Raw genomic sequence first — 25,515 nt, forward strand, 5'->3', positions numbered from 1 at the left:
TTCTACTCTGGTTTTGCACTGAGGTTTAAAGCTGTATAGACACCAAGCAAGCTTCTGTCTCAGAAACGAGATGCGCTTGCTGAGTTAGGTGACAGAGGAGAGCTGCATTCTGCTTTGATGACTGAACTTTAAGGGTGTCATTAAACTTTAACAGTTACAGTTAAAATCTGAAGAGCCCTGCCAGGAACCTTGCAGGTGTTTGTCCAGGAGGGGTTAACTGAATGCGAGTTACAGAACAGCAAATAATTGACAAAACGGAAGATGCCTCTGTGTCATACTGAGACACTGCTAACTCCTTGCAGCAATCCCAAACAAAGGAGATGCTTTCTCCTCAACTGTGTACATACTAAAATGATTTATCACAGAGATCAAACACATATACAAAAATTCTGCATATGTGATTCATACAAGGTGGTGAATCACAGTAGCGTACTTAGAAAACAGATTTTGAATTTTGAAAAGTTTCCAAACCTTTTCCTACAACCTTTACCAAACTAATTCAGACTTGACAAAGACATTCCTAATTGTTTCAGAATGACTTCAAGATGATTTATATTTTCAGCAATATTTGAAACTTTTTAGACAGGAGACACTGCTTTCACTGTAGATTTTGTCTTTATTCCAAAACTTACTATCACCCCAATCTTTTCCTAAAGGAAGGAAACTGACTCAATAAATGCTTTATTAATATTAAGACCTGAGGCTTGACACAAGTGCTAGGCTACTTCTAGCTAAGATTAAAATGTTCTCTTGGCATGTTGTTGGAAAATTGTCACAAAATTGTAGTGAGAAGAGTGACTAAAGATGAAGTGTGTCTCATGTTGGATTTTCCCAGGTTTTCTAAATGGTAATAAATGCCTTTATGTTCCTCCAGCAATAGTCTGTGACTTTGTGTAAATTCACATGCATACCCTCACAAGTGGAAATTAAAATTGTGCTGTTTTCCTTACAATGTACTCCTAAATTACTTTTTATTTTCAATGCTTTATTCATCCATAGCAGGTTCCAGGAAAGAGCTAAATCTGCCGGGAATTTGCTTTCACTTCTATGACCTCACCACGCGAAACAAAAGGCTCTTTCAAGTGCCCTGGCACCGTGCCTGCAGTATGTGGAATGTCCTTCCAGCCCTCATCAAGTAGGCACTAGTACAGTTATCTGGCACAGTCCTAAACCTTGTAACTCTGCTCTGCAGTTAAAACTACTCTACAGCTACCCAATACAGAGCAATTAAAACAGCCTTATCTTTATTGCAGTAGCTTGTTTGTGTCTGCTAGTACAAACAAACTTGAGGTCACGGCCTTAGGAAGAGAACAGGATCATTGCACTGCAAACTGAACTTGAGCATCCCACCAGATGGTTCAGTTGTGCAGCAGAGTTATATGACCTAATTCAAAAATGAATTGAGAAAGGTCATGTTCTTGTCAATTTAAATTAACACCTTCAGTTCTGAAAACTGCTTCTTAAATGTTTATGCTCACTGATTCAAACAGATCTTTCAAACTCTTCAGCTGGTATCGCCTCTCTGGGAAAGTTGTGAATGGAGCAAAAAGGTTCAGTTTAAGATGACAAACCAATTAAACATTTGTATCTGATGGGATAAATACTCCTTCTGAACAATGTAAAATTTCTCAAATCACTTTGCATGACAGTGCGTGAAGTGAAAAATCGCAGCATTTTAGGGGATGAAAAAGTTACCTTAAAAATAAAAAATCAATTTTGCTTTGTACTGGGAAATGGCATGAACTGCAAAAACTTCAGTCTGACAGTTCACAACCATCAACCCCAGGCAGTTCAGTCAAATGGACAGGACTTGGCAACGCCATCATGGGACACGACAAGTTCTAAGTCCTCATGCTACCCACAGGTCATGATTTCCTTATGCAGAGGGCAGAGACAAGACCCAGGCCTCATTTATGTTCTACTTCTCATATTTATCCTATGGGGGAATGTATTGTTTGCTTAGCATTTGAGATTTAAGAAACAGTAATCATCATCTCTGGCTATTCTACTGTAATACTAGTTTGAAAAGGTGGCTATTGTACTGCATTTAAGCTAAAACATTATGGCAGTTAAAGCGTGCTTAAAACTAGACTGATATTTTCTTACGATAAATAAAAAAATGAGAGCAAAGGTCAAACAGCAACAAGGAACCCTTGAGTCAAACTTGTGCACTGAAAAACACAGAAGGATGAGTACGACCTCTGACAAAGTTCGTATGCTGAAAGATACGAGTAACCCGACAATGCCACAAAATAAAAAAGAAGAAAGGGAGAGAAACAGAAAGACTATGAAGTTCAAGCAGAGTACTTCAATGTCACCTAAGAGTGATATTTGTTTCCCAACAATTAAAACATGTGAATTACCCACCAACATGAATAGGGGCTGGAAACAGTCCATGCTCGTGCTCTCCAGGAGTGTACTCCAGCTTTTCTTTCTTTAATTGTATGAGGCGGCTCTTCGGACTGTGGACAACAGATGAAAGCAACAACAACAAAAAATCAGAATGAGGCACATTTCTGACATTTGTTAAAAAAAACGTATTTTCTGTTTTATTAAGGCATGAATATCTAGAACATCGAGCAAGAGAATAATAATAGGAATGGCCAAAAAAATTAACTTCCAGGTTGCTTGGCAAATAGACTTATTGTATTTGCTTCAAAACTGGTGATTTGATTTTTTCCCCGTAATTTCTAAGTAGGCAACACCTGATGAGACACCATCAACTTTAAATTTGTAGTACGCAACAGATAAGTAATAACTAAGATCACAAGAATAAAACAATCTTAATTCATATCCAATGTTGTTTGCTTAGGCATTTGACGTGTTATACATATATAGTGCCTGCTTTCCTACTTTGCTGAGAAGAAATGTTCAGGTTCTATTCCTTTAGTAGGCTATTTATCATTAAAAGCAGGAAAAGAACAGAAACCAGAGTTAAAAAAGCAACAAGATAGCCCCTATACAGAAGGAAAAAAAAACAGGAACATGAAATAAGAATGGTCGTATGGATCATGCAGATGTCAAACCACCTAGCTCAGTACCCTGTCTTTTCTAAACACCTCCTTTTGGCTACTGACAAAGAAAGCATGGAAAGAAAAAACTGATGTGGTTATACTTAGTACCGTAGCTCTGCAACATTCAGAAGAGACATCTAAATGTTAAATATACCAAAGATAAAAATGTTATTAAAGCCTATTCAAGTTTACTAAGCTTTTTAAGCGATTCATGTTTAATAACTGGACATACAACTGAATGTGGTCTGCACACTCCTGTAATCCCTTCTGGATTGCTAATATTTATTCTCAAGGTATAAAAAGTTAACTAAATTTTAGATAGTGAAAGGGAAATTAAGGCATACTGCTGAAATGAGGGCTCTGAATTAGATGCTGCATGTACTCTGCATTAAAGTACTGTGCTTTTAATAGCATTATGTGTTAGGGCTCTAGTTACTACAATACCCTTGCATTTAACCTAATGCACATATACAGGCAGATACATACACACGGTAATGAGATGGATTTTAAGATCAAAAGATATTTTTACAATAAATTAATTTGACTTCTGATATAACGTCATACGCTTGAACTCAGTCGAGTTTCTCTCTCTAGCCAAACAATCCCTACATTTTGTATTCAGAGGATGCATTCCATAAAGCCACTGCACCTTGATTCAAAGATCTGGAATGAAAGACAACTTGCCGTCTTCTCTGAAAGGCTGTTTTGGCAGCTCACTACAGTCTATTATTAAAATGAAATGGGACTATCTGAACACAACACATCTGAAAACTATTATCTTCATTTTTTAAGGCACATAGGTATTCCACCACCAGAAGGAGAGGTTAGCCTGCTCCAGGTCACAGTGTAGGACAGAAGGAAGGTTAAAACACAGATCACCTATTTCCAGTCCAGTGCTTCATGGTCCAGAATGTATCACCAGCACAAAGCTACTGCTTGCTCTTTACATAAATACAGCAATTGCAAACTGAAGTATACTTTGTCGAGCTATTCTAATCAAAAAGCAGCAGCATTCTCTCAAATAATAAAGGTTACTGCTTTTAATATTAATTATGACCCTCTGTTTACTAATGGCAGGCATTTGTTTAATTTGCTTAGGAGTAAGGTCTTCTGTCAAGTTGTGCCGCGTCACTAAGACTTGCAAAGAAAGTTACTCTGCAGTAACTACTTACAAGACCTGGAAGGCAAGTTCTTATCGAGAGGAAAAGGAAAAGCATTTTGAAAAGGCAAAGTGTGAACCTCCATTCTCAAGAGGCAAGCAAATCCTTAAATTAAAGGCAAAAAAATAAAAAAAGGAAAACCATTCCATAGGAAGGTACAACTTAATTCCAGCCAAACCCGCACCCTTTAACACCCACCTACTCAGTGGCAACTGAACTGTAAGGAGGAAACTAGTAGGAGAACGAAGCAGCGAAAGCAACTAGTTAAAAACACGAAGTGTAACACAAAGCTCTTTAGGCATTGTCACAAAGAACAATGGGAAAGCACCTATTTTATTTTTCTCCCAAACACAGTGATGAAGTATTGTTAGAGGCATTTCAGAATTGTCATGACAAATCAATAAGATGAACCAATGTCACCAATACTTCTGCGATTTCAGAAGGAAGGGGTGAAAATGAAATAAGTATTCAATAAAAAAGGAGACTATGCTAAAGTAATCAAGGATAGACAGAGAGCTTTATAAACATAAATGCCACGCCAAAAAAAAAAAGCCACTTGGATTAAAAGGGGCCTCTCCACAACATCGAGAAAAGGTCCATATTAGCAGGCCCATGCAGCCCCACTAGGAAGATAATAACCTCTTCTTTTGGGCTGGGGTTTCTGGGATGGCAATTCAGGTTCTGTTTGGTGGACAGAGCCCTCCATTCCCCTTTGCTAAGGCACGCCAACAGCCTCGCAGAAGCTCCCAGCGGGTGGCCGAGTGCTACCACCAGCCCCTTGTGACCCTGAGCAGCCTCGCGAGGGGCTTCCCCCAGGTCCTGTGCCCACGGCCCCAGGAGATTTGGTTATGCTCAAGCTCTGGGCACTCGGTCCCTGCCAGGCCTGTGCTGCATGTCACCCACCTCAAGCCCAGCCACGAGGGCTGCCTCCACAGCTGTAGCCTGCACCTCTCTGGCCATCCCTGGACTGCCTCTGACGCTGGTCATTGTCACTGGGCCTGATCCTGACCTGCACATCAACTCCCCCGCTCCACCTTGGTCTGCCTCCTCACCACAGATGGCTCTGGCAACGCAGACTCTCGGTCTCTGTAGGCTTTTTCTACAGCTTTGCTTCTAAAGCATTCAATTAGCTACTGTGATTCACCCTGCAGCTCTGCAAACATCAGCAAAAGGAAGGCACTGATAGGAGCAAATGGGTGGAAACCTCACATTCAAGCCCGTGCTAAACTGCAGTGATGGGTACGCCAGGCGAGATGCAATTCAGTACTGATCACAGCACAATTGTGCAGGCAACACTCCTGGAATGAGAACTCAGAATTTCTTATTGCTGATAAAAATCACAGACAATATGAAAAACTTTGCCAGATATTTCCCTAATGAGAACCATATTTTTGTTAAATACTAATTTACTTTTAATTATTCAATTTCTTTGGTGAAGTAGACTTTGTACTCCTCTAGGAAAGCTACTACTGGGTAAACAGATAGTGACTCCAGTACACAATCTTCTTTTGTTCTCAAACCTGCAGTCTTGTGCAACCACACACTGAACTTCTCTTCAGCAAAAGATCAGTGTGATTCTTCCAGTGGGAGTTGAGGATTCTGGAAAATTCACGTGGACGTAACAGCTAATACTGTCTACAAAACTACTTTTGGGAATCGAGGTAGAACTGAGGCTAACTTCAGACATCACTCCTTTCGTTCTTAGCTCATTTGCAAGGAATTACGAAGTTTGAGCTTTCTTCACTGTGTTTTAATAAAATTTCTACATCAAGGTCAGCTGGAGTGGTTAGGCAAATTGTACAACTCAAGTGGCAGCAGAGAAACTAATGTACAGCTCTCTCTTATAACAGCAGACTAAACTAGCAATGAAATGACAAATATTTTCTGTGCTGTTGTTTTAGCAGTTGGATGTAACTGACATAGAGAGAAGCTGTAAACTGTAACAATAAATGTCAGTAAAACTTCCACTACTTTATCCGTTCTAAGGACACTTAGAATAATTTGAGAAAGATGCAGTAGGGTAAGAAAATAGCCTTTAGAGTGACATGTCTACAATTGCACTTATAATTTGTCTCTGTTTCTCTTTGTACAATATCAACTAGAGAATGCAGAAGCTGTTTTTGAAACAATGATGACACTTAACTGTATCATCACTAGAGGGTGCCGTACAATTACAGAGCTGCATTTTTGTTTTCAACTAAGATCATGTTTTCATACTCACACAGCTGCAAGTTATACAAATTATTAGAATAATAAAATGAACTTCTGATGTCCTCTTGCACTGGCACACATCTGACAGTGCAACAGAACTGGAACAGCAAGTTTAATTAACAGAAAATTAATTATAAAAAAGTGACTACTACATTGCCAGTTTAGTTTGCTGAACCAACTCAGTAAAAGTAAGGAGAAAGTCAGTGCCAGGACTAATGAAATGCTGGGATCAGCCTTTTGCACAGCACCTTGGTGTAAGAAAGGACACCTAAAACAAGATGGCCACAGCCCTGTCCTTGCCCAATTATGCATCTCCGTACCTTGTTTCAGTATTAGTGTTCAAAATACTATCAAGAAAGGTAGCTCAGATTGTGTAGGCTGCATTTACTTACTTGATAGGGAAAAGTTTCCTCAGTAGTCTCAAGCAGCTCATCACAAACATCATTACCAGTGCAAGGGAAGGACTCGCTATGTGGAGCAAGAAGCAATGTGAAGACCAAATCAGAACTCTTCAAGCCTCCATGGAAATGCAACATGAGATGTGATGGGAGAGGGAGGATTGCAAGCAGAGGTCAGCTTTGTGCTGGCCTTCTCCATGGCAGTGATCTTGATTCCATCATCACTCACAAACATCAACTTCTGTTTCTCGTATTCATGCAGTTTTTCAAATGACATCTGCTTACTGGCTATGAAGTAAGGGTCCTCTCTGGGGGCTGACTAGGACTGACAATGTCACTGATGTTTTATTGTAAAAGATTCTCTCAGGTCCCGTCCTAAAGCAACACACCTCATTTTTAAGAAGCAATACTGGAGTGTTGCATGACTGTGTATACCTGTGACAGAACATCCAAATACTATAAATTTTAGCACAGCTGCAAAAGAGCATGCTTTCTAACTATTAGAAACAGATGCACTTTGATCAGACCTTGATCTTTGTTCTTCCTTAGAGTCTTGATCCCTTACTCATGCCCTCATTCTACAATGCAAAGGACAGTGACCAGAACAGCAGATAAAACTATGCTAGCAGCCTCCCAGCAGTCTGTGTAACCTTAAGTGGTCTACAAAGTAGGATGAGTCAGAAGGTGAACAATTTCCCTCTTTTTAATTTGACAGATCATATTATAAGAGAAGAGCAAATTCTTAACTTTCAACACAATTGTCCAAATGACTGCAGAAATCTTACGTAACTACGAAGAGAAACAGAAGCGAGCTGGTTATCAGAAACGGGAGATGCCCACCTTCTAGTGTACACCACTGAAGCGCTCGATTTTTACACTAAACTGCTCATACAAAGCGAAGGAGATGAACTTCATTTAGCTGTGAAATGAACAGGCTGCGTTCCTGAAATTCTTTCATACCAAAGATGACCACTCAACACCATTCAGTCAATAAAAATAGAAAAGTAATGGCCCCTTTTATGTAGATGTGGTACTCGGTTCCTGAACACTGCAAGCTCTGCCAGCAATTTTACTACCGTGATCATTTGATTGTAGAAAGCAGCTGTCTTACCTTCTTCAAGGTCGATACTCAGAAACACTTTCAGATTGCTGGAAGCTGCTTTCTGATTGGGGCTATATTTTAAATCTTCACTGGGTCAGATTCTGATAATTATCATGTGTGTTATTTTTCACAGGCTTGAATTAAGTTGATGGTTTTATTTCAGCTACTTATTAGTAGCAGCTCTTTATGGCTCTAGCTGAAAGAAGACAGTTTCCACTGGAATATCAGACAGCAACTTTCCCCTGGTATTACTTACTCTGTTGTTTTGTACACATCAGAGTAGAGCCCTGCCTTCTGGTACTTCTTCTTTGGGGGCCGAGGGGCTTTCTTCTCACGCTGGGCAGGAGAAGGCAAAGGCTGTTCAGTGTTTTCAGGTTCCTGTGGTTTCCCAAGGGCATCATGTGGACTGGGTGGTTCAGCTGCTGTCTCAGAAAAACTGGAAGGAAAAGTAAAGATTATCTTACAGTATTTCTTACCATAAACATTATCTTACCACATCATTATTCCTTTTCATGGTCAGCAGTAAAATAAAAAGCCCAGGTTTCTGAATTACTAGGTGCCTCAGCTATTTAAATATGTAACTCATTGATCATGATCAAGTGGTAGTTAATCATAAAAAGTGGAGAATCTTTTTAGAGTAATGTTATTACTCCTAATATTCACCGGTTGGAGCCTTAGTGCAGTAATTTAGAAGGTGACTTACACTATCTGCTTTTGTACTCTAAAAATAGTACGTGGTAAACCTTTTCTTAGCTTTCAGGAGAGCCATACAATATATCCTTTGAACACACAGTTCCAGCAAAATCGTGCAATTCTAAATGTCTATATCTTAGTATTAATTTCTGAAACACAAGTGAATGATTATTTTCCAGAATTATTCTGAAAACACAGGAAGGAAGACTTCTGAAAGAGCTTGATCTGTTTATGCTGATGACTTTGGGGATAAGCATGTGAAGACTGAATCAGAGACTTCTGGTGTGTTCCTTTACCAGCCAGTGATTGCACTCCTAAGACAGGTGCATATTGTAACTCCTATTTGCAGCTTTGGTTTTCGTCTTTATTTGCTGTGTATCAGTTGATCTCACCTGACATTGTGTCACTTGCAAATATTTGCTTATCATACATAGAAGTCACACACTTAAGGTTCCCATGGAGCATGTAGCACCCATAGTTTGTTACTCAGCACATGATGATCTTTGCTAAAGTGCCTCATTAGTAAACTTGTTACCAGCACATTAAATGTATTTTTCATTGAGATAATCAGAAAACATGTTTCACTTAAGACACGAGCACAAAAACAAGCTTTAGATTACCTGCAATTCCATTACATTTTGGGGTGTGATGTTTGGTAGCTTAGAAAGACCCTTAAATTTTCTTAAAACCGACAAACTTCTTTGTGAAACCAAATGTAACGAGCAGAGCTGGTACGAGTAGGATTCTTTGATGGTCTGAAATGTTATAAGTGCCAACACATAATGGAGGTTCATAATTGTGAGAGAATTACCTCTTTGTGCTCTCCTGTTCTTCTTCTGGTAGAGACTTTTGTCGTTTCCTGGCCTGTTCCTCTGCAAGCCACCTCTTTCTCTTCCAGCCTTTTCGGTGATCTGTATTCAAGTTCACACTTTGCACTACAGCTTCAATTACATCTGTGATGGTATCAGGTCCAAGGTGTAAAGGACTGCTGCTTTCTTCCCTTTTGTCTAACTCCTGACTGACCAGTCGAGCTGCCTGGAAAGCTTGCATTGAGACGACAGCCTGCATTGGGTATTTCCGGGGCCTACCTGGCCTGCGCTTCACAAAATTATTCCCTGTCCGTGACTGCCTTTGCAGCTTTTTGGCTTTCAGAATTTTATTGACGTGGTCAAGATTTTTTTTTGTTGCCAAGATCTTGTTATAATTGCACATTTTCCTAGCTTGCCGCTGCATGGCTTCAACCACACTTCTCTTCAGATGATGTGGGGAATAGCTGTTTGGTAATCTGTCTGACAGAAGTGAGATACTATCACTGCAGGAGCTGCTTGGAATTGCTGGAGCTACAAGGCTGTCCTGTTTTCCTAGGCTCCTCTCCCTGTTGTGGTTTCGAGCAGGACTAGCTGATGGTGGAACAGATACATTTGCAATGACTGCTTCTATGGTTTTGTCCAAAGTAGCCTGGCCTTCATGTTGTGCCATGCGCTGCAGTAAGCTGTCCACTGAATCATCGACAGCAGTTGCCAGCCTTGTCCCCCACGTAGGTACTCCAATCACTGAAACACAAACAAATAGAAATATACTGGAACTTAAGCTGGAGACTGAAAAGCATGCGCTAATGTAACTGCTAAGGGGAAGACAACAAAATATTTCTGTAAAAGGGTTTGTATCTTTTGGCAATAGAGACATCAAGCATTAGCTGTCAAAGATGCAACACAATTTACAATGAGTATTTTCTAGTCCAAGTCTGCTACTTTGGGGAAATGTGTTCCTCATCAATTTTCCCAAGTAACAAATTTGCAAGTGCAAATGAAAACACTGTTCCCAGAGTTGAAATGATTTAAAGGAAGAAGAATCAGCAGGTCAACTTCTAAAAATCCTCCTATGAACAATCTTCTTTCTGCAGGATTCAAAAAAGATGTAACATGCTTGCAAGGCACTGCTGTAAGCACTACAACCACGTGAAAAACCTAGCAGCCTGAATAATTCTGAAAGCAAGGGAAGGATTTACACTTTCAGCTTTCAATTTTAGATGAAATAATAAAGACAAATTACCCTGCTTTCTTATGGTCTTTAAATACACATTGGGAGGGAGCTGAAAGTTTCTTGCAGAAACACCATCTGTTTAGCACTGTGAGCTCCGTACGCAACTGCGCCACCCATGATAACCAAACGGCATGACACAATGCATTTGGACACCAAGTCTAGTGGCTGTCCTTGAACTTGTGGTTCTGTTTGGAAACTGATCCAAAAGGATCAGACAACTGAACCACAAACCCCAAAACAGCTGCAAGCACTGGTCACGCACGCTTGCTTGGCTGCAAAGCAGCTCTCTCTGACAAATGCACTGACATCCCACATGCAGCCAGATCTGCATAAAAAGGTAACAAAGCCTGGTCTTTACCAGCATCACTTCAGTGTCTTTGAAGCTGAAAAAACCTGTGACTCAGTTTTATTCCTGTGCCCTCCTGCACAAGAAATGCCTGAACTTTTAACACCTGCCTATACACAGCCTTACAGTTTGCTGTTGCTCCTTTTAATTGAGCGAGTAAAACAAATGTAACAAGACAGAGAAAGAGAACACTTCTTCACTGTAGAATATTTTCTTTAGCATATGCTGAAGAAAGCATCTGCGACAATGTTTGTTTAAAGGGAGGAGGAAATAGCAGTTTTGCCACATTCTTTACATATGGAAATTGTAATAAGTAGTTCTGTAAGTACATATCCTAAGGATGTTTCCTACAAATTTGCAATCAACTTCACTGTCTAAGAATGTCTGAATTCTAACAGAAGCTTTTCTGCAACTGGGATTCCATATAAAATTGGTCAGAGTTAAGGATTTTTTGTGTCCCACAAGCACGTAAGCTTACATTGTATTTTCCTCAGTGGCAGTGGGACTGCAAACAGGGTCTCTTTTTACTACATGGCTGACAGCTTCCCGGGAATACACAGGAAAAGAACATTTTCAGATCTCCTTCCCTGTGACAATTTGGTCAAGGGATTCAACAGTTTTGTAGCTGTGAAAGTCCAACAGAGCAACGTCTACATACTCACTCCCAGTGTGACTGCACGAGTCTTGCCTCCCTACAAAAAAAGGCTCAAATCTCATAAGTGCCTTGCAGAATGACTGCTGAGTACACTACAAGTCACTTCATGCTGTTAACAGATAACTGGGCACACTCTGACTTAACGGCTGTCCTATTAATCCAGCAAATTACTGTGATGTTACTAAAGTAATTTATACGTTGATACAATTTACTTTTTCTGCAGCTCACCAATCTATCATTTAAGGACTAGATGAAATAGTGCTCCAAAACTATTGCTGGATAATCTGTACACATACACTACGTGCAATGACCCACAGCTTTTCCACTCACACAAACGTGCACGTTTGTCTGTCACCCAGCCCACTGAAACGTAAGACCTTTTCTTTAAAAGAAAGTTAACTGTGAATAGAAAGCAGCAACAGACAGTTACAGTAAAAAGCTGACTGCACGTCAAAGACACGATTAGACTGAAAATCAAGGAGAGGACAAGTATTGCTCTTCCACAATATTAACTGTCAATTTGCAATTTTAAGTGCAGTACGGTGCACGAGCAAGAGAAAGGTGTGATGTTATATAACAGCAGCTAACATAGAAATGCATTCTTCATCTTAAAATGTGCCAGCTTAAGTAGCAGTTTATCTACCACAAGAATAACAAGAAACCAGACTAGAATGGAACTTGATGCCTAGATCTTAATGCCCTTTCTAACGGGAACTGAAGCAAAAAATGCACCATATTACATGTACTTCAGACACACTGTGATTCTTAGCATCACTTGAGGAAAGCCTTCCCCCTTTGCTAAACATCAAGAACAATGCTATTCCCTGCATTTCTTCTAGTTAACATGTACTCACAGGAAGGATTCTTCCACCTTTATGTCCCTTGTTACTTTTATCTCATTTTAGTTCTTGTTTTTTCTGATTTTTGTCCTCACACGTTTGTGCTGTTCTTTTATAATTAGCTTTAGTAAACTGTCCTACATTTCAAACCAGGAACTTTTAACTTTCTACATGCCTTTGTGCTTGTGTTTGAGATGACTAAATGGTCATGATTCTGCCAAGCTAGTCTTGTCACATGCTTCTTCTCATCCATCATCTCCAGTTCATGTCCCGAATGACACTTCTTAGTGGTGTGACCCTACCTTTAGCGCTCTTTTCCATTAAATTTGCCTTCTAAGAAATCATACCTACATGACCTGAACTCACTGATTCCTTCATGAAATCCACTGTTTTTATTTTACTGTTTACTATCCAACTGCTTCCTAAGGATATTTTTTTTGTGCATCTTTCATTCATATTGTATTTCACATTGACATTTTCAGTTTGTTCCCCCCTAATGATCACAATCAAATCTAGAAGAATCTCTCTTCCCATTGCTTTTCCTGTTTTATGGTTGAAAAAAAACTATCCTCCATGCTTTGCTCGTAAGTTTTTATCTTGCTGGATTCCCCTCCCCATGAACGTCACACCAGTTTCTTACTGCTGCAAAGGCTCTTTGAAAGATGCTGCAGATTGTGCCAAATATGCCTTTCATGCTTCATCTTCTAGGTCCAACGGGCTGTGGTAGATTATGATGATAGTGCCCACAAGCTTTCCTACCACTAAGTATCACTCGAGTTATCTTCTGTGGCTCTAAAACCTCCCTTCCATTTGGGATATAAGGAGGTGAAAAGCCCTTTGCTTTCTTCCTTGCCTAGCCTTTCTACAAAGGTTACATTATTCAGTGTGAATACCTTTGTAGTGAACTACCCCACTAAGTGTTCATTGTGCCGGTTACTCAATCTTTTAACTAGCCTTCAACCATTTCTATCTAATCCTATTTATTTTCCAACCTTTTTTGCATTAGTATATTGGTTTGTTTATTAGATTACTGACTCATCCCTCTCCCTATTCCTCTTTCTATGATATGCTATCTTTATCTCCCTTCAAATTTTAAGCCTCTGCTGAGCTTCTCAGTGTTTATCTGTATGTTTTTATTACCCGTCTTTTCTGAGCTTATTTTTAAGCTGTACTTCCCAAAATTAGCAAATTGGTACACAAATATAGGCTTTCCCTTCTTTGTCAAGTGAACGAATTTTGACTTCAAGCAGCAACCTGTGTAGCATGTCACCCCATGGCTGACAAAGCCAACTCCATTGACATCTCGCCAGCATACATTTGCTCAACTTCACAATACATTTGTGCAGAAGTTCTTGTTTGACAGAACTGATGAGGAGTTTCCAGCCCTTTCAGTACTTCAGACTCTCTCCTGTTGTGATTTTTGACCTGCCTAGGTTCATTCACAACTATACAATTGGGGTTGACTAGGATGGACGAGCTGCTTGTCATCCTCCATCATCTTAGCAAGATTCTCACATACGACAAAGACAACACATCAGCATACCCCTTCTTGATCCTAATAGTTATCTACCCGTTATCTACCTTTGGAGCAGCCCAGAAGCCAAGCTCTTCCCTACAGAGGAATTTATTCATCTAATTCATTGATTAACTGTAGCGTCACAGGTCTTACTAGCAATTAAAGACTCAAGCTTCATGAAGACTAATTTAACATGGTGAGGAACTAAACTCCATAGCTATGCTGCTGCTTCCATATATACCAGCTCAGTCCATATATACCAGCTACAGTCCAACCTGAAGCACTTGTATCCTAAACTCTAAGCGGAAAAACTCAGCATCTCCATGAAAATACTGCTGCTGTAAAATTCTCATAACAATGTTGTCTTAGCTGCCTATAGCAGTATAGGTCTTAGTATTGCACTGGTCCCCAAAACAAGATCAGCAAATATTACTTGCCTGTAGAAGATGTGCTCTCAGATGTTGATCTCTTTCTGGAAGGGCTGCAATTTGTGCTCTCTGACTGCCTCTGGGAAGGTTTGTCCTGTGTTGGCAGAGTGCCTGAAAAGCAGATCAGGGAAGACAAAAGCACAAAAAAAACACCTCACTTCAGTCTGGCAGTGATAATAAAACCCACTGTAGATGTTAAATATTCAAACTAATATTACTGCTTTTTAGCTTTAAGAATGCTTGCTATCATACATGTACCTACAGAAGGATGGGACTGAACCATCATAGCAGAATTTCTTACAGACCCAAGGCATAGAAAGGACAATAAACAAGCCATATGGAAGAATCACTTGGCATCTGAGTATTGGCTTTTATGTAAAAAGAAAAAAAAAAAAAAAGGAAAAAACAACCACCATGTCCAGGGATGGAGACTCCACAACCTTCCTAGGCAACCTGAGACAGAGGTTCAATCACCTGTATAATGGCACATTTTTTTCTTCTGTATGAACAGCATTTCCTTTACTTGAGTTTGCGCCCACTGCCCCTTGTCCTCTCACTAGGCAGCACTGAGTTTGGCTCCATTTTCTTTAACCCCTGCCATCAGGTACAGGCAGCATAGATAGGATCTCCCTTTCTGCTACAGGCTGAACAATCCCAGCTCTCTCAGCCTCACTATGACGGAATTTCCAATCCCTCAGCCGCCTTTGGCTTTTCACCGGGCTCACTGCAGTATGTCCATGTATTTGTGGTACTGAGGAGTCCAGAACTTTTATGATGTGTATTATTAGCTCGTGGTGTAACAACTAAGAAATGTTCCATTGAGACAGGAAGTAAACAATACCGCTGTTCCAATTATTCTAAATTCTTGACAAGGCAGAAGAATCAGATTTAATTTCTCAGGAATTCTTCTCAGCAAGGGCATGATTGCAAGGCTGCTGGACATTGTCCTGAGCTGCAAACCAGAAATCTTCCTGTGAAGATTTTCAGGTTTTCCTGTATGGCATCCTGATGTAGAGATGGTGCTGAGGGGCTCCTGAGGTGGCTTCTCTACAGTCTGTTTCTACAACATGCAGGCAGAAAGAAGGTGTACTGGGACTCTGCAGGGAGACTACATGCAGTTGCTTAATCTTAGAAAGAACGATAGTTTCCTTACTCCAGAATCAATTTTTCTAGTAAAGAACTGTAAGAGACATTGATTTCATGCTGCACAGATTAAAACAGATGTCCTGGGACCTCAGGAAAACAAGGGGGGTTAAGGAGAAAAGAGAGGAAGAGGCAAAGCAGAGAGGGAAAAGAGGCAAAGCAGGAAGCAGAGAGAAAAAAAAGATCAGAAAAAGAGGGAGAAAAAAAAAAAAAAGGAAGGAGAAGACTACATGCTCTAAGCAGGAGGAGGTTATATGGCTGTCCTAGGGCAGAAGAAAAGCGAGAGGGCCCCGGGGGCCGCTCGCTCTCGCTCCCTGAGGCCTCTCCCTGCAGGCCCGAGGCGGCCCGGCCCGGCCCAGCCCAGCCGCGGCAGGGGGCGCCGCTGCCCGCGGCCCGGCCCCGAGCTGCGCCTCGGCCCCGGTGCTCGGGTGGAAACCCGGTACCGGCAGCGGCCCCGCGGTGGCTGAAACGCGGAGAGGCCTCGCTTGGAAACGCGGGCTTCCCTCGGCCTGCGGGCCCCAGGCCCGCCCTCGCGTTTGAGCGGCTCCCCGCGGGCCGCCTTGTTTTGGTTCTCCCTTTCCTTCCAGGAATTGTGAGCCCACCGCGGCCGCTCTGCCACGGGCTCGTCCCGAACCACTCCAGGCACGGAGCCGCCCGCGCTGGCACACCGCTGCGAGCCCCGGCTGAGAGGGGCAAGGTGCCCACCACTGCCCTGCTCCTCCGCACAGCCCCCAGCCCGGGCTCTCCCGTGGCGACTCTGGTTCGACTTTGGCAGCTGGCTAACAAAAGCATGCCAGGAAGGGAACACGACACAACGAAGGAGCCCACGATACTCGCTTCTCTACATCCTTGCTCCACGGTTTAAGAATAAATCCCTGCTTTTTTTTTTTTTGCAGGACCCCTGATCGGAGCAGGCGCTGTTACGCTGCTCGTGTACAACGCAAAGCAGTTTTGCCCCGTGGACACGAGACCAAGCCCGTCACCCGCTGTGCTTCCATACCCTTTTTGGGACACACTCCCAGCTGCTCTCACCAGAGCCAAGGCAGCAGGCGAGGACGCTGCCACGGGCGGCAACAGCAGAGCTACCGCCTATTTCACCATTTAAAGACAAAAAGTTACAGCCTAGGGGCCTTCGTGTCGGAGCGTGAGCTGCCTGTTTTAAACAACACATCTCCAGCATGTAAACATCTCTAAACTCCATCTCCTGTGAGATACCAACACTCGCTAGCATCCCTTCCCCAAAACATCCGCATTTGGATTACAACTCTGAGACAAGCAACCAGAGACCGGCTAGCATCAGCTGAAATCACAGCATCTGTCGGTTCAAAAATCTATGGGAAGGAAGGGTATTTTTCAGGTGGGTATTTCTGAAATAAACTATCATGAATGTCCCCTACGGATCATACAGGACAATTTTAGGAAGCACTGCCCAATGCTGGTCTTGGACTTCTCTTTTTAACAGCTCTGATTCAGCGTTCCCCCCACCATGCACCTTAACTGCATCTGGTTTAATAAATAAAAAAAAATCTTTGCTGTACCTCATTCTTTTTCTCTATCTATGCTATTTTATGAAGTACACAAAAATATCTTTCATGGTAATAGCTTCAGAATCACAAGTCAGCAGTAGAGATAAAAAACCAAACAACTCTGCTACTTGACATCGATCTAAACAAAAATAGAGGCCCTTAACACGCAGCTTTTTTCTAGATGCAGTCTTAAGTCCTCTGATGTACTGCACATACGTGATGCGGGGCACTGGGAGCTCCTTGTGAATGAGATGAATGCTGAGCTGAAGGCTGGTCTCACAATAAAACAGCTGGTTGCAATTGCGGGAAATACACGCACTGGAAGTGATACACTGCATCTGATGAACCAATTAAACACTCCAAGAGGGAGAGTGATTCAGAGCCTTCACTAGCAGGTTTCAGCTTAAAGCATCTCTGCTTTTTCCTTTAATTAGGCTGTTCCTCATAAAAACCCAAGTCAGATCATTCACTGTAATGGAATTCCTCAGGAAATTCCCTGAACTGCACAAGCTACCACAACTAATTCTTCAATCCTCAGAGACAAATTTAACCCTTCAGTGACCTAGCACTTTGAATTTGTCTTTCCACTGCAGCAGGAGAAGCAATCTTACAGCTTTACCACTTTCTCCTGACACTCTCCCCACAAGTAGTTTTAATAATAAAGCAGAGATATGAAAAACATAAAATTTATGTTTTTCTAACTACATTTTATGCAATGTACTTTACTTTCCTCATACTGGACCATAAAACAAATGCATGTTTTCAAAAACAAACAAACAAAAAAACCACCCAAAAACTGTTTAGATACACACTATTTTAATATATTATCAAAAGTTATGCTTCTTGGATGAATGGACAACTTGTAAAATAATCCAGCCACTTCCAACTGCCCTTAAAACAATGAAGTGAACCAAACAACCAAAAAAGCCAAAGCCAAAGGCAAAATAAAACCTTCATCCATGCAAGGCACTGTAGTGAGAGCACGGAGGTGGCAGGAGGCATCAGAATGGGGGCGTTACAAGAAAAGGAGGAAGATGAAAGTAAGGAATGCACAGAGTTAGTATTCCTTATTGACAGTTAGCTGTTTCCTTAGCTCTTGGTCTGTGAAGTATTAGTCACAAGTGGTTTTAGGTAAATGATTTAAATTTACCATGGAGAGTGTAGACAAGGATTAGGGCAAGGGAGGAGAAAACATCAGGCTTCTTCTATGCAACAGAAGCAAGCAAATAAAAGCACAAGCCACACTTTTGTCTTCTGCATATTATCTTTGTTATGTGCTCTCACTAAAATCTCCATGGCAATTAAGACAGAAGTGGGTAAAATGTGGAAATTACTCCCGCCAACATCTGTAATAATGAAGTACAGCATGAAGTGACAACATGAAGCCAGTAGGGAAACTGAGGTATAATATACTTTGTTCCAGTCCCAAACTTCATATTACATATTCTGTTCTTACTGTCGTGTAAATGACAAAGTTCATAGCTTCAGAGACCAGGCCCTTCCTTTGAACAGCAATCTTTTGATACTGTCATTGCAGTTTTCTGTGTATACAGCCTCAGCTAGTTCCGTTCCACTTTTGTTTGAGGCTACGTAAGATGAGTTTCCCAGCTATTAATAAAGCACTCACTACAAAGTTTGGTCTTCGGCATTCCCAGAATCATTCAGCAACTGTTGTAAGGTACTGCTAGAGGCCTCAAGTCAGGGATTCAAAGCTACACTGCAGTAAAAATTATCAAAATACCTAAAATGGAGTCATAAAAGAAATATGAAATGTTTTCTTTAATAGAGTAGTCCTTTGCAATAGTAGTACTAATAACTAGTCTAAAACCAATCAACCAAACTTCAAAATAAGCAGAAAAAAGACTTTTACAGTATCAGCAACCTTGAGAAAATTTAGATAGTTAAAATTGTGAGGGAAAAAAAACAAACAAAAAGACTTTTCATGAGAACGCATCCTTAGCAAAACTTTATATACTGCTATAACAAAGCAAGACAGATCTGGTGGGAGGAGGTACTTACACAGTCCCAGAAGTCTGTACCAAAGATATGCAGAACTTTAATAGTAGAAATTCTCAACAAAAGTGCTAGTAATACCGAAATTCAACACAGAAAAATTGCCACAAAGCCAAAGCTATACTTGCTTGCCTTTACTAGTGCATGTTCGCTAGAACATAAAACAGCAAGGCTCGTACGAAATGATACAATTAGAGCTCCCTTACCTGACAGAGGCTGCAGTGCCTTTTCAATAGAAGGCAATGGTTCCTTTCTAAGAGGTCGATTTAGCGAGGTGTCTTGTGCACTGAAGAGTCCAGGGCTGTCAGTTAATTTTTTACGTCCATTGGTGCTGGTAGAGTTCGTGACTCTGCAGCTGCCTATTGCACTTGTGAAAAGATTTGTGTGCTCATCATTGCTGGCTGGCTCCGAGCTGGGAGTAAATCCCCCCAGGGACAGACCTGGGGAATTTTCCGAGCAGTCTATCTGTAACGGTGTCTGCAATCCCAGTGCTAACGAATTAGTCTCCGAAGGCTCTCTCCTGACCCATTGTTCATCTCTGCTTAGCAAACCCTTTGAAGGTGACAGGTGTGGACAAGACATATGACACCTGTGTTTCTCCTTGTGTTTGTACCTCTCACCAACAGCCTCTTTCCCAAATCTGTAGCGCTTCAAGGACTCCAGAACAGTTCTCGAAGAGCTGTTAGCTGTTATAGTGTCCATGGAAACCTGTGGCTGTTCAGAAGTACGATGTTCTCTGTGTTTGTGGCGATGTCTATGCTTATGTTCAAGCATCCAGCCATAAGCCATTTCAGGTGGCACGCTGGGGTAGGTGCTCATTGACAAGAGCGGAGTCCTACTCGTTGTGAGGAAAGCCTCCTGGCGTAAAAGTTTATGCTTCTTCTTGTGATATTTGGTGGGATTGAGAAGCAAATGGCCTGTATGCATGTAGGAAGGTGGTGGCAGTGGGGTAGTGAAAGATGGGGAAGGTGGAGGAGGATAAAGGGTTGGAGGGTACCTTCCATAATAACCTAAACCTATGGGAGCAGCTGCAAGGGGAGATGGAGAATAAGGCATGCCATAAGAGGGATAGAACCCGGTACTGGAGAGAGGAAAGCTGAGACTATGCATAAAAGGCATTTCTGCCATAGCCTCCCGCATTTTTGGAGGCCTGCCTCTCTTTTTCTTTAAGTCAGGTTTTCTAATGTAGTGCAACGGATCTAAAGGAAAAGTAGGATGAGTATAGAAACTATTGAAATTTATCCTAAAAATGGTAGGCAGTAAGTCTCGGGGTATAAAATGGTGACTTCTGTGGGTTATTCTAATTTCACTTAATCGACTTATTAATTCTTCTAATTCAGCTAGAAAATCTGGGTCCTGCCTGCCTCGGAGTTGAGGATACTTCTTTTTCCTTTTTCGCTTCTGCCTCTTCATTTTGTCGTAGCTAAGGTAATCGTGACTTCGGCGCTTGCATTTGTGTTTATGCTTCTCTTTGAGATTGCTTAAAACCGTGGAAGTTTCAGGCGTAATAAGGGAAACATGATCAAATGAATGCCTTTTCTTTTTTTGCCCACAAAACTTCTCCGCTCGATCCGAAGTACTGTTATTATCTGTTCCTATCCCGCTGTCACTGGGTATCGTCTCGTCGCTGTGAGACTCGCTCACTGGGGAAGGAGTAGCTTCTTTCAGGGATGTCAGCTCACTCAAGTGAGAAGGAGAGTTTGGCAACAGCGTAGGTGGAGATAATCTCCTCCTTCCCTTAGCAGCTTTCTTCATCGCAAGTGTCTGAACAACACTTCCTTGTCTGGAGTGGATATGTAAATACGGCACAGAGCTGGGCTCGATGAATCCGGCGTCGCTGCTGACGGGGCTCTGTCCCCCGCTCACAGCAGAAGACTGAGAACAAACGGGAGATGGAAGAATCTCAGAACTACTGGCTGCTGAAGGCAGCAAGTGGGGAAGTACTTGTCCAAATGATGTCCCAGGAGTTTGCTGGGCAGACTTCTCAAGAACTGTCAAGCCGGCAGAATTGCTAGTTAAAATACCATTCAGGACAGCTTTAGGTTTCCTTCCTCTCCTTTTTCCTATATAAATTGTTCCTTTCTTGCTGACATTTATTTGCTGGCCTAATTTTGAACCAAAAGTGGCAGCAAGAGTTGACACCGTATTGTGGAGTTTAGATTGCACTTTCCCTTTGTTATTTGGTTCCACTGTACTAGAGAGAATCTGATTCAAAAGTTTCTTTCGCTTCAAAGTTTTCATTTTATTTATTTTTCGAATAATTGTTTTCATTAACTGTCCATTGTTTCTCTTGGCAACTTTTCTGTCTGAGTCTACTTCCAAATCAGTCATGCTACAAATATTAGGTTTTTGGACTTCTTCTGGCCCTCGGAGCTGGTCCTTTCTCTCAAAAAAATCCCCACTTCGATGTTGATCACTTTCAGACTCTATCTTGTTTGAACTCTCTGATCCAACAAAAGGCGCCACAGAAAGAATAGGCGGCTTCATTTTAATCGATGACCTGATCTGTCTTTTAGGTCTCCCTCTCTTTTTAGGAAAAGCTTGTCCTGATAAACTCTGTTTTAGGGAAGGAATTTCTACTTCAGGCTGCAAAATGGGAGGTTCTTGCTCTTCCTTTGACTGTACTGAAAATACTTTTGATGCTGGGATCTTTAGAGTTCTTTTGGGGGGACCTTCCAGCTCTGGCATCTCCTTTGATTTGGGTCTTCCTCTTTTGGGTTTATACATGTCAGGTAAGAAATCATCCGACATACACAAACTTGAGGGTTGTTTGTGAGTGCTGTAGAACTTTTGAGTCTGCTTGTCAGTCTCAGTTAACAGTGCAAGAGACTGCCCATTAGCCTCATTCAGTTTTGGCAACTGATGTTTGACAAATTCGTGCTCCACGAATGTAGATGATCCTATGTTTTTCAAGAACTTGGCCTGCTCCAAGTTACTGTTTGATAGTGCACTGTATGAAATGTTTTTAAAAAGCTCTGACCTTTCTAGTTCCAGACCCTTTGGAGGTCGACACGTGTTTCTTGACACCACTTTAGTCCATCGTGGTTTCCTTCCTTTTCTCTTCTTCAAAGGTTTTGATTGCTGACTAGAGCTCAGATTTTTTGCTCCTTGGCAGGATTTATCTGATGCAGCTATTGCACCAATCTTTAGGAACTGCTTGCTACTGAACAAGCTTGTAAAACTAACTACTGAAGGGGTGACAGTAGCATGAATGCTTGTTTCAGCTGCCAAAATCGGTTTTTTTCCTATAGAGGGACTAGTTCTTGAAGTTTCTACATAAGAAGCTTTCGAATCATTTAGATCTTTATCAGCACCTTTAAAATCGGTGCTCAGAGTATGGTTCAATGTTCTGTTTATGTTCAGAAGTGTACTGTCAGGCGAAAACTGAGTTTTGCCCATCTGATCTGAAATGCCTTCTAAGAGATCAGCTGTGGAACTTAAATGCAACGTGTTAGATGCTAACTGGGAAGATGTTGTTGAGAGGTTCCTGTTTAAGGTTGTAACAGACACCGTGGGTGAAGGTGATGGGAGATTTCCCTCTCCTACTGCACTAAACGGGGACTTTGCTGTGGATACATCTGAAGCACCTCCTGTCCGGAAGTCTGGTGAAGTGCAATATACTGGAGGCTGTTTTTCATGCTTAGACGCTTCATAAATCCCTTTTTCACTAGTTGAGTAACTGTCCTGTGGAACACAGATTCCTTCATTAAACATCTCCTTGCCCACATCAGCAATTTCTTTCTGAATTGAAAATTTTTCCAAGATACTTTCTTTACTTTGCCTCATAATATGCTTCTCAAATGTTTTGCTGGTAGCATTTTCTTTCAGTAGATCTGCAGAATCATGGCTTTCGAGGCTACCGAGGTTTGAATTACAAGGAAGCTTAAAGGGCTCTGAGGCAGGCGTAAGAGTGTCTGCTTTCAGAGTTCCAGAGTCCTTGTTAACCAAACCCACTGGAGTGCTGATTCCTGTTGGCTTCTTTCCAGAGTCCTTGTTAACCAATCCCACCGGACTGCTAATTCCTGACATCTTCCTCCCAGAGTCCTTGTTAACTGGTCCCACTGGGCTGCCAATCCCTGGTGTCTTTCTTCCAGAGTCTTTGCTAGTGAGAACTGTCGTACTGCCATTCCCTGGCATCTTTCTCCCAGAATCCTTGCTAAGCAATCCTGTAGGACTATTTATTCCCAGCAGCTTCTTCCCAGCATCCTTGTTAATCAATCCAGCTGGAGTGCCAATCCCTACTGCCTTCTTTACAGACTCCTTATTAGTCAATCCACTTGGAGTGCTGATACCTGGAAACTTCCTCCCAACATCTTTGTTGATTAATCCAATTGCAGAGCTGGTCACTGGCTGTTTCTTCCCAGAGTCCTTGTTAACTAACCCAGTTGGAGTGCTGATCCCTGCCGGCCTCTTTCCAGAGTCCTTGTTGACCAATCCAATTAAGGGGCCAATCCCTTGTGGCTTCTTCCCAGAGTCTTTGTTAACCAATATGGCTGCGCTACCGATCCCTAATGGCTTCTTCCCTGAGTCCTTGCTAACCAATCCAACAGCAATGCCAGATCCTGGCAATTTCTTTATCAAATCTTTGTTTACTATCCCACTAGCAGTTATGGTTCCTGGTAGCTTCTTCCCAGAGTCTTTAACCAAACCAGATGCAGTTCCACTTCCGGGCTTCTTCTGCTTTGTTTTGGAAGACTTCGAAGGAGGACAAGTTGCAATAAGCTGAGCCAATTTCTCTGTTACAGTTGTTGCTCCATTAATTTGTGTTCTATCCTTTAAGTCAGAATTATGGCTACTGATAAGAGTTGGAGGAGATGACTTTATATAATCTGTCATTTCAGAGTGCAATGGGGAAACTTTCTTAGATAAAGGATTTGTTTCTACTTGTATACCTTCTTCCACATGTAATTCAACTGTTGCGACATCTCCAGCTTTCTTGTACGACTTTGAAGGGTCCTAAAAGTCAATAGAAAGAGAAATTCTTTAGGAATAGAGCACAAAGACTCTGAGTAACACAGTGTCTTGCGGAGCTTATTAACACTTGCTTTTGGTAAGGTAACTATATAACCTGAATCTATGAGTTTTAAAGCAATTGCATTTCAGTGGACACATTACGGCTTTTCTAATGTTAAGGGAAAACAAACTCACCACCAGTTCTAAATATAAACCATTTAATCTGTTCCCTAGTTATAAGAATTCCCCCCCCCCCCCAAAAAAAAAGCACAAACAACCCAAAAGCAACCTACCAAACCCTACTGATATTAAAACATCTCAATCTTGTCTCATGATCCTCTCAATCAATGTAGTACCAAGTTCTCCCCAGAGAAGACTGCTAATTGTACTAAAGTAATTCAAACTATTATTTTGTTTGTATGGGGTGAGGGAGAGGGCGAAGAATGTGAAGTAAACGAAGCTTGCAAAGTAATCAAATTTGAAACTTACTCTGTAAAAAAAAAAAAAAAAGTGCAATATCCACTACCTCAACAAATCCTATTAGGAACCTGTCAATAATATATTTTAATTGTTGTTTTTGAAGGACATTCTTTTTACATATAGGTCCCAGCACATCTTTGTAATGTATGGGATACAGCCTCTCCAACCTGGACCTAAAAATGGAAGACCGCCATCACTTACAAGATAATTACACGCACACACAATTTGAAAACTTTATAGGATCTACTATCTCAAAGATTAAATGTAAAGCAGAAGACATCAATGCCATACCTATCCATCCCTCTCCAATAAAAATAAGACAATTGTATAATATTTACTGTACTTAATTACAGTCAGCACTAGATTAATTACATTTTAGAGAATTGTAACTATGGTTGGCAAATATCTAATTATGCTGAAGAAAGCTATAGCCTGGATTCCTCTGAAATTATTTGATAAATAGCAAACTTTGGTGAAATGAATGAAGTATTTGCTTAGCAAGCTAACACCAGCATGATTTTAACAGAGGATTGCAAGCTGCATTCAGCCTCACATTATTTTCTAGAGATGTGAAGATGTAGCTTGGGTAACGTGTTGCCTGAGCTGTCAGAGCCTCTGCAGTGCATAAACAGGCACTCCTCGTACTGAGCTACTGCTTTTCTGCAGAGCCAGAGCCAGAGGTATGCCTCTTTCTGCCTGGCACTTACTTGGAAGCTACTGAGTCAGCATGATCCACAGAGTGGTTCCAAACCTCGAATCCAACTACTGCAGCCAAGGCTCTCAGACGTACCGCAGGTGCAGGCAGAGCACTGCAGATCTTAACTAAGCAGGATTAAAGCAGTCTTTCTGATCAGGGTGGAAAAGACCTTCAAGATCATCAGGTCCAGGCATCAACCTGGCCTGCTGAGTCCCATCTCTGAACTGTGACCCTTAGTCCCATGTCCCCACTGCTCTGAAATCCCTCCACGGACGGGGACTCCCACTGCTCTGGATCC

General features: G+C 41.5%; 1 protein-coding gene across 2 annotated transcripts in view; it reads right to left on the reverse strand.

Moving 5' to 3' along the window:
- ASH1L (ASH1 like histone lysine methyltransferase) overlaps positions 1–25,515 on the reverse strand; it is a 58,094-nt gene that overhangs the window by 18,914 nt on the left and 13,665 nt on the right. For both annotated transcript variants that reach the window (XM_068663027.1, XM_068663026.1), the window contains exons 3-7: positions 19,294–24,043; positions 14,415–14,516; positions 9,390–10,131; positions 8,142–8,321; positions 2,368–2,462 (exon numbers count right to left, since the gene is read on the reverse strand). In XM_068663027.1, coding sequence (XP_068519128.1) covers positions 2,368–2,462; positions 8,142–8,321; positions 9,390–10,131; positions 14,415–14,516; positions 19,294–24,043 — 5,869 coding nt within the window. The remainder of the gene's footprint in view (positions 1–2,367; positions 2,463–8,141; positions 8,322–9,389; positions 10,132–14,414; positions 14,517–19,293; positions 24,044–25,515) is intronic.

This window comes from Anas acuta, chromosome 28 (assembly GCF_963932015.1).
Source record: "Anas acuta chromosome 28, bAnaAcu1.1, whole genome shotgun sequence".
NCBI classification, from domain to species: Eukaryota; Metazoa; Chordata; class Aves; order Anseriformes; family Anatidae; genus Anas; species Anas acuta.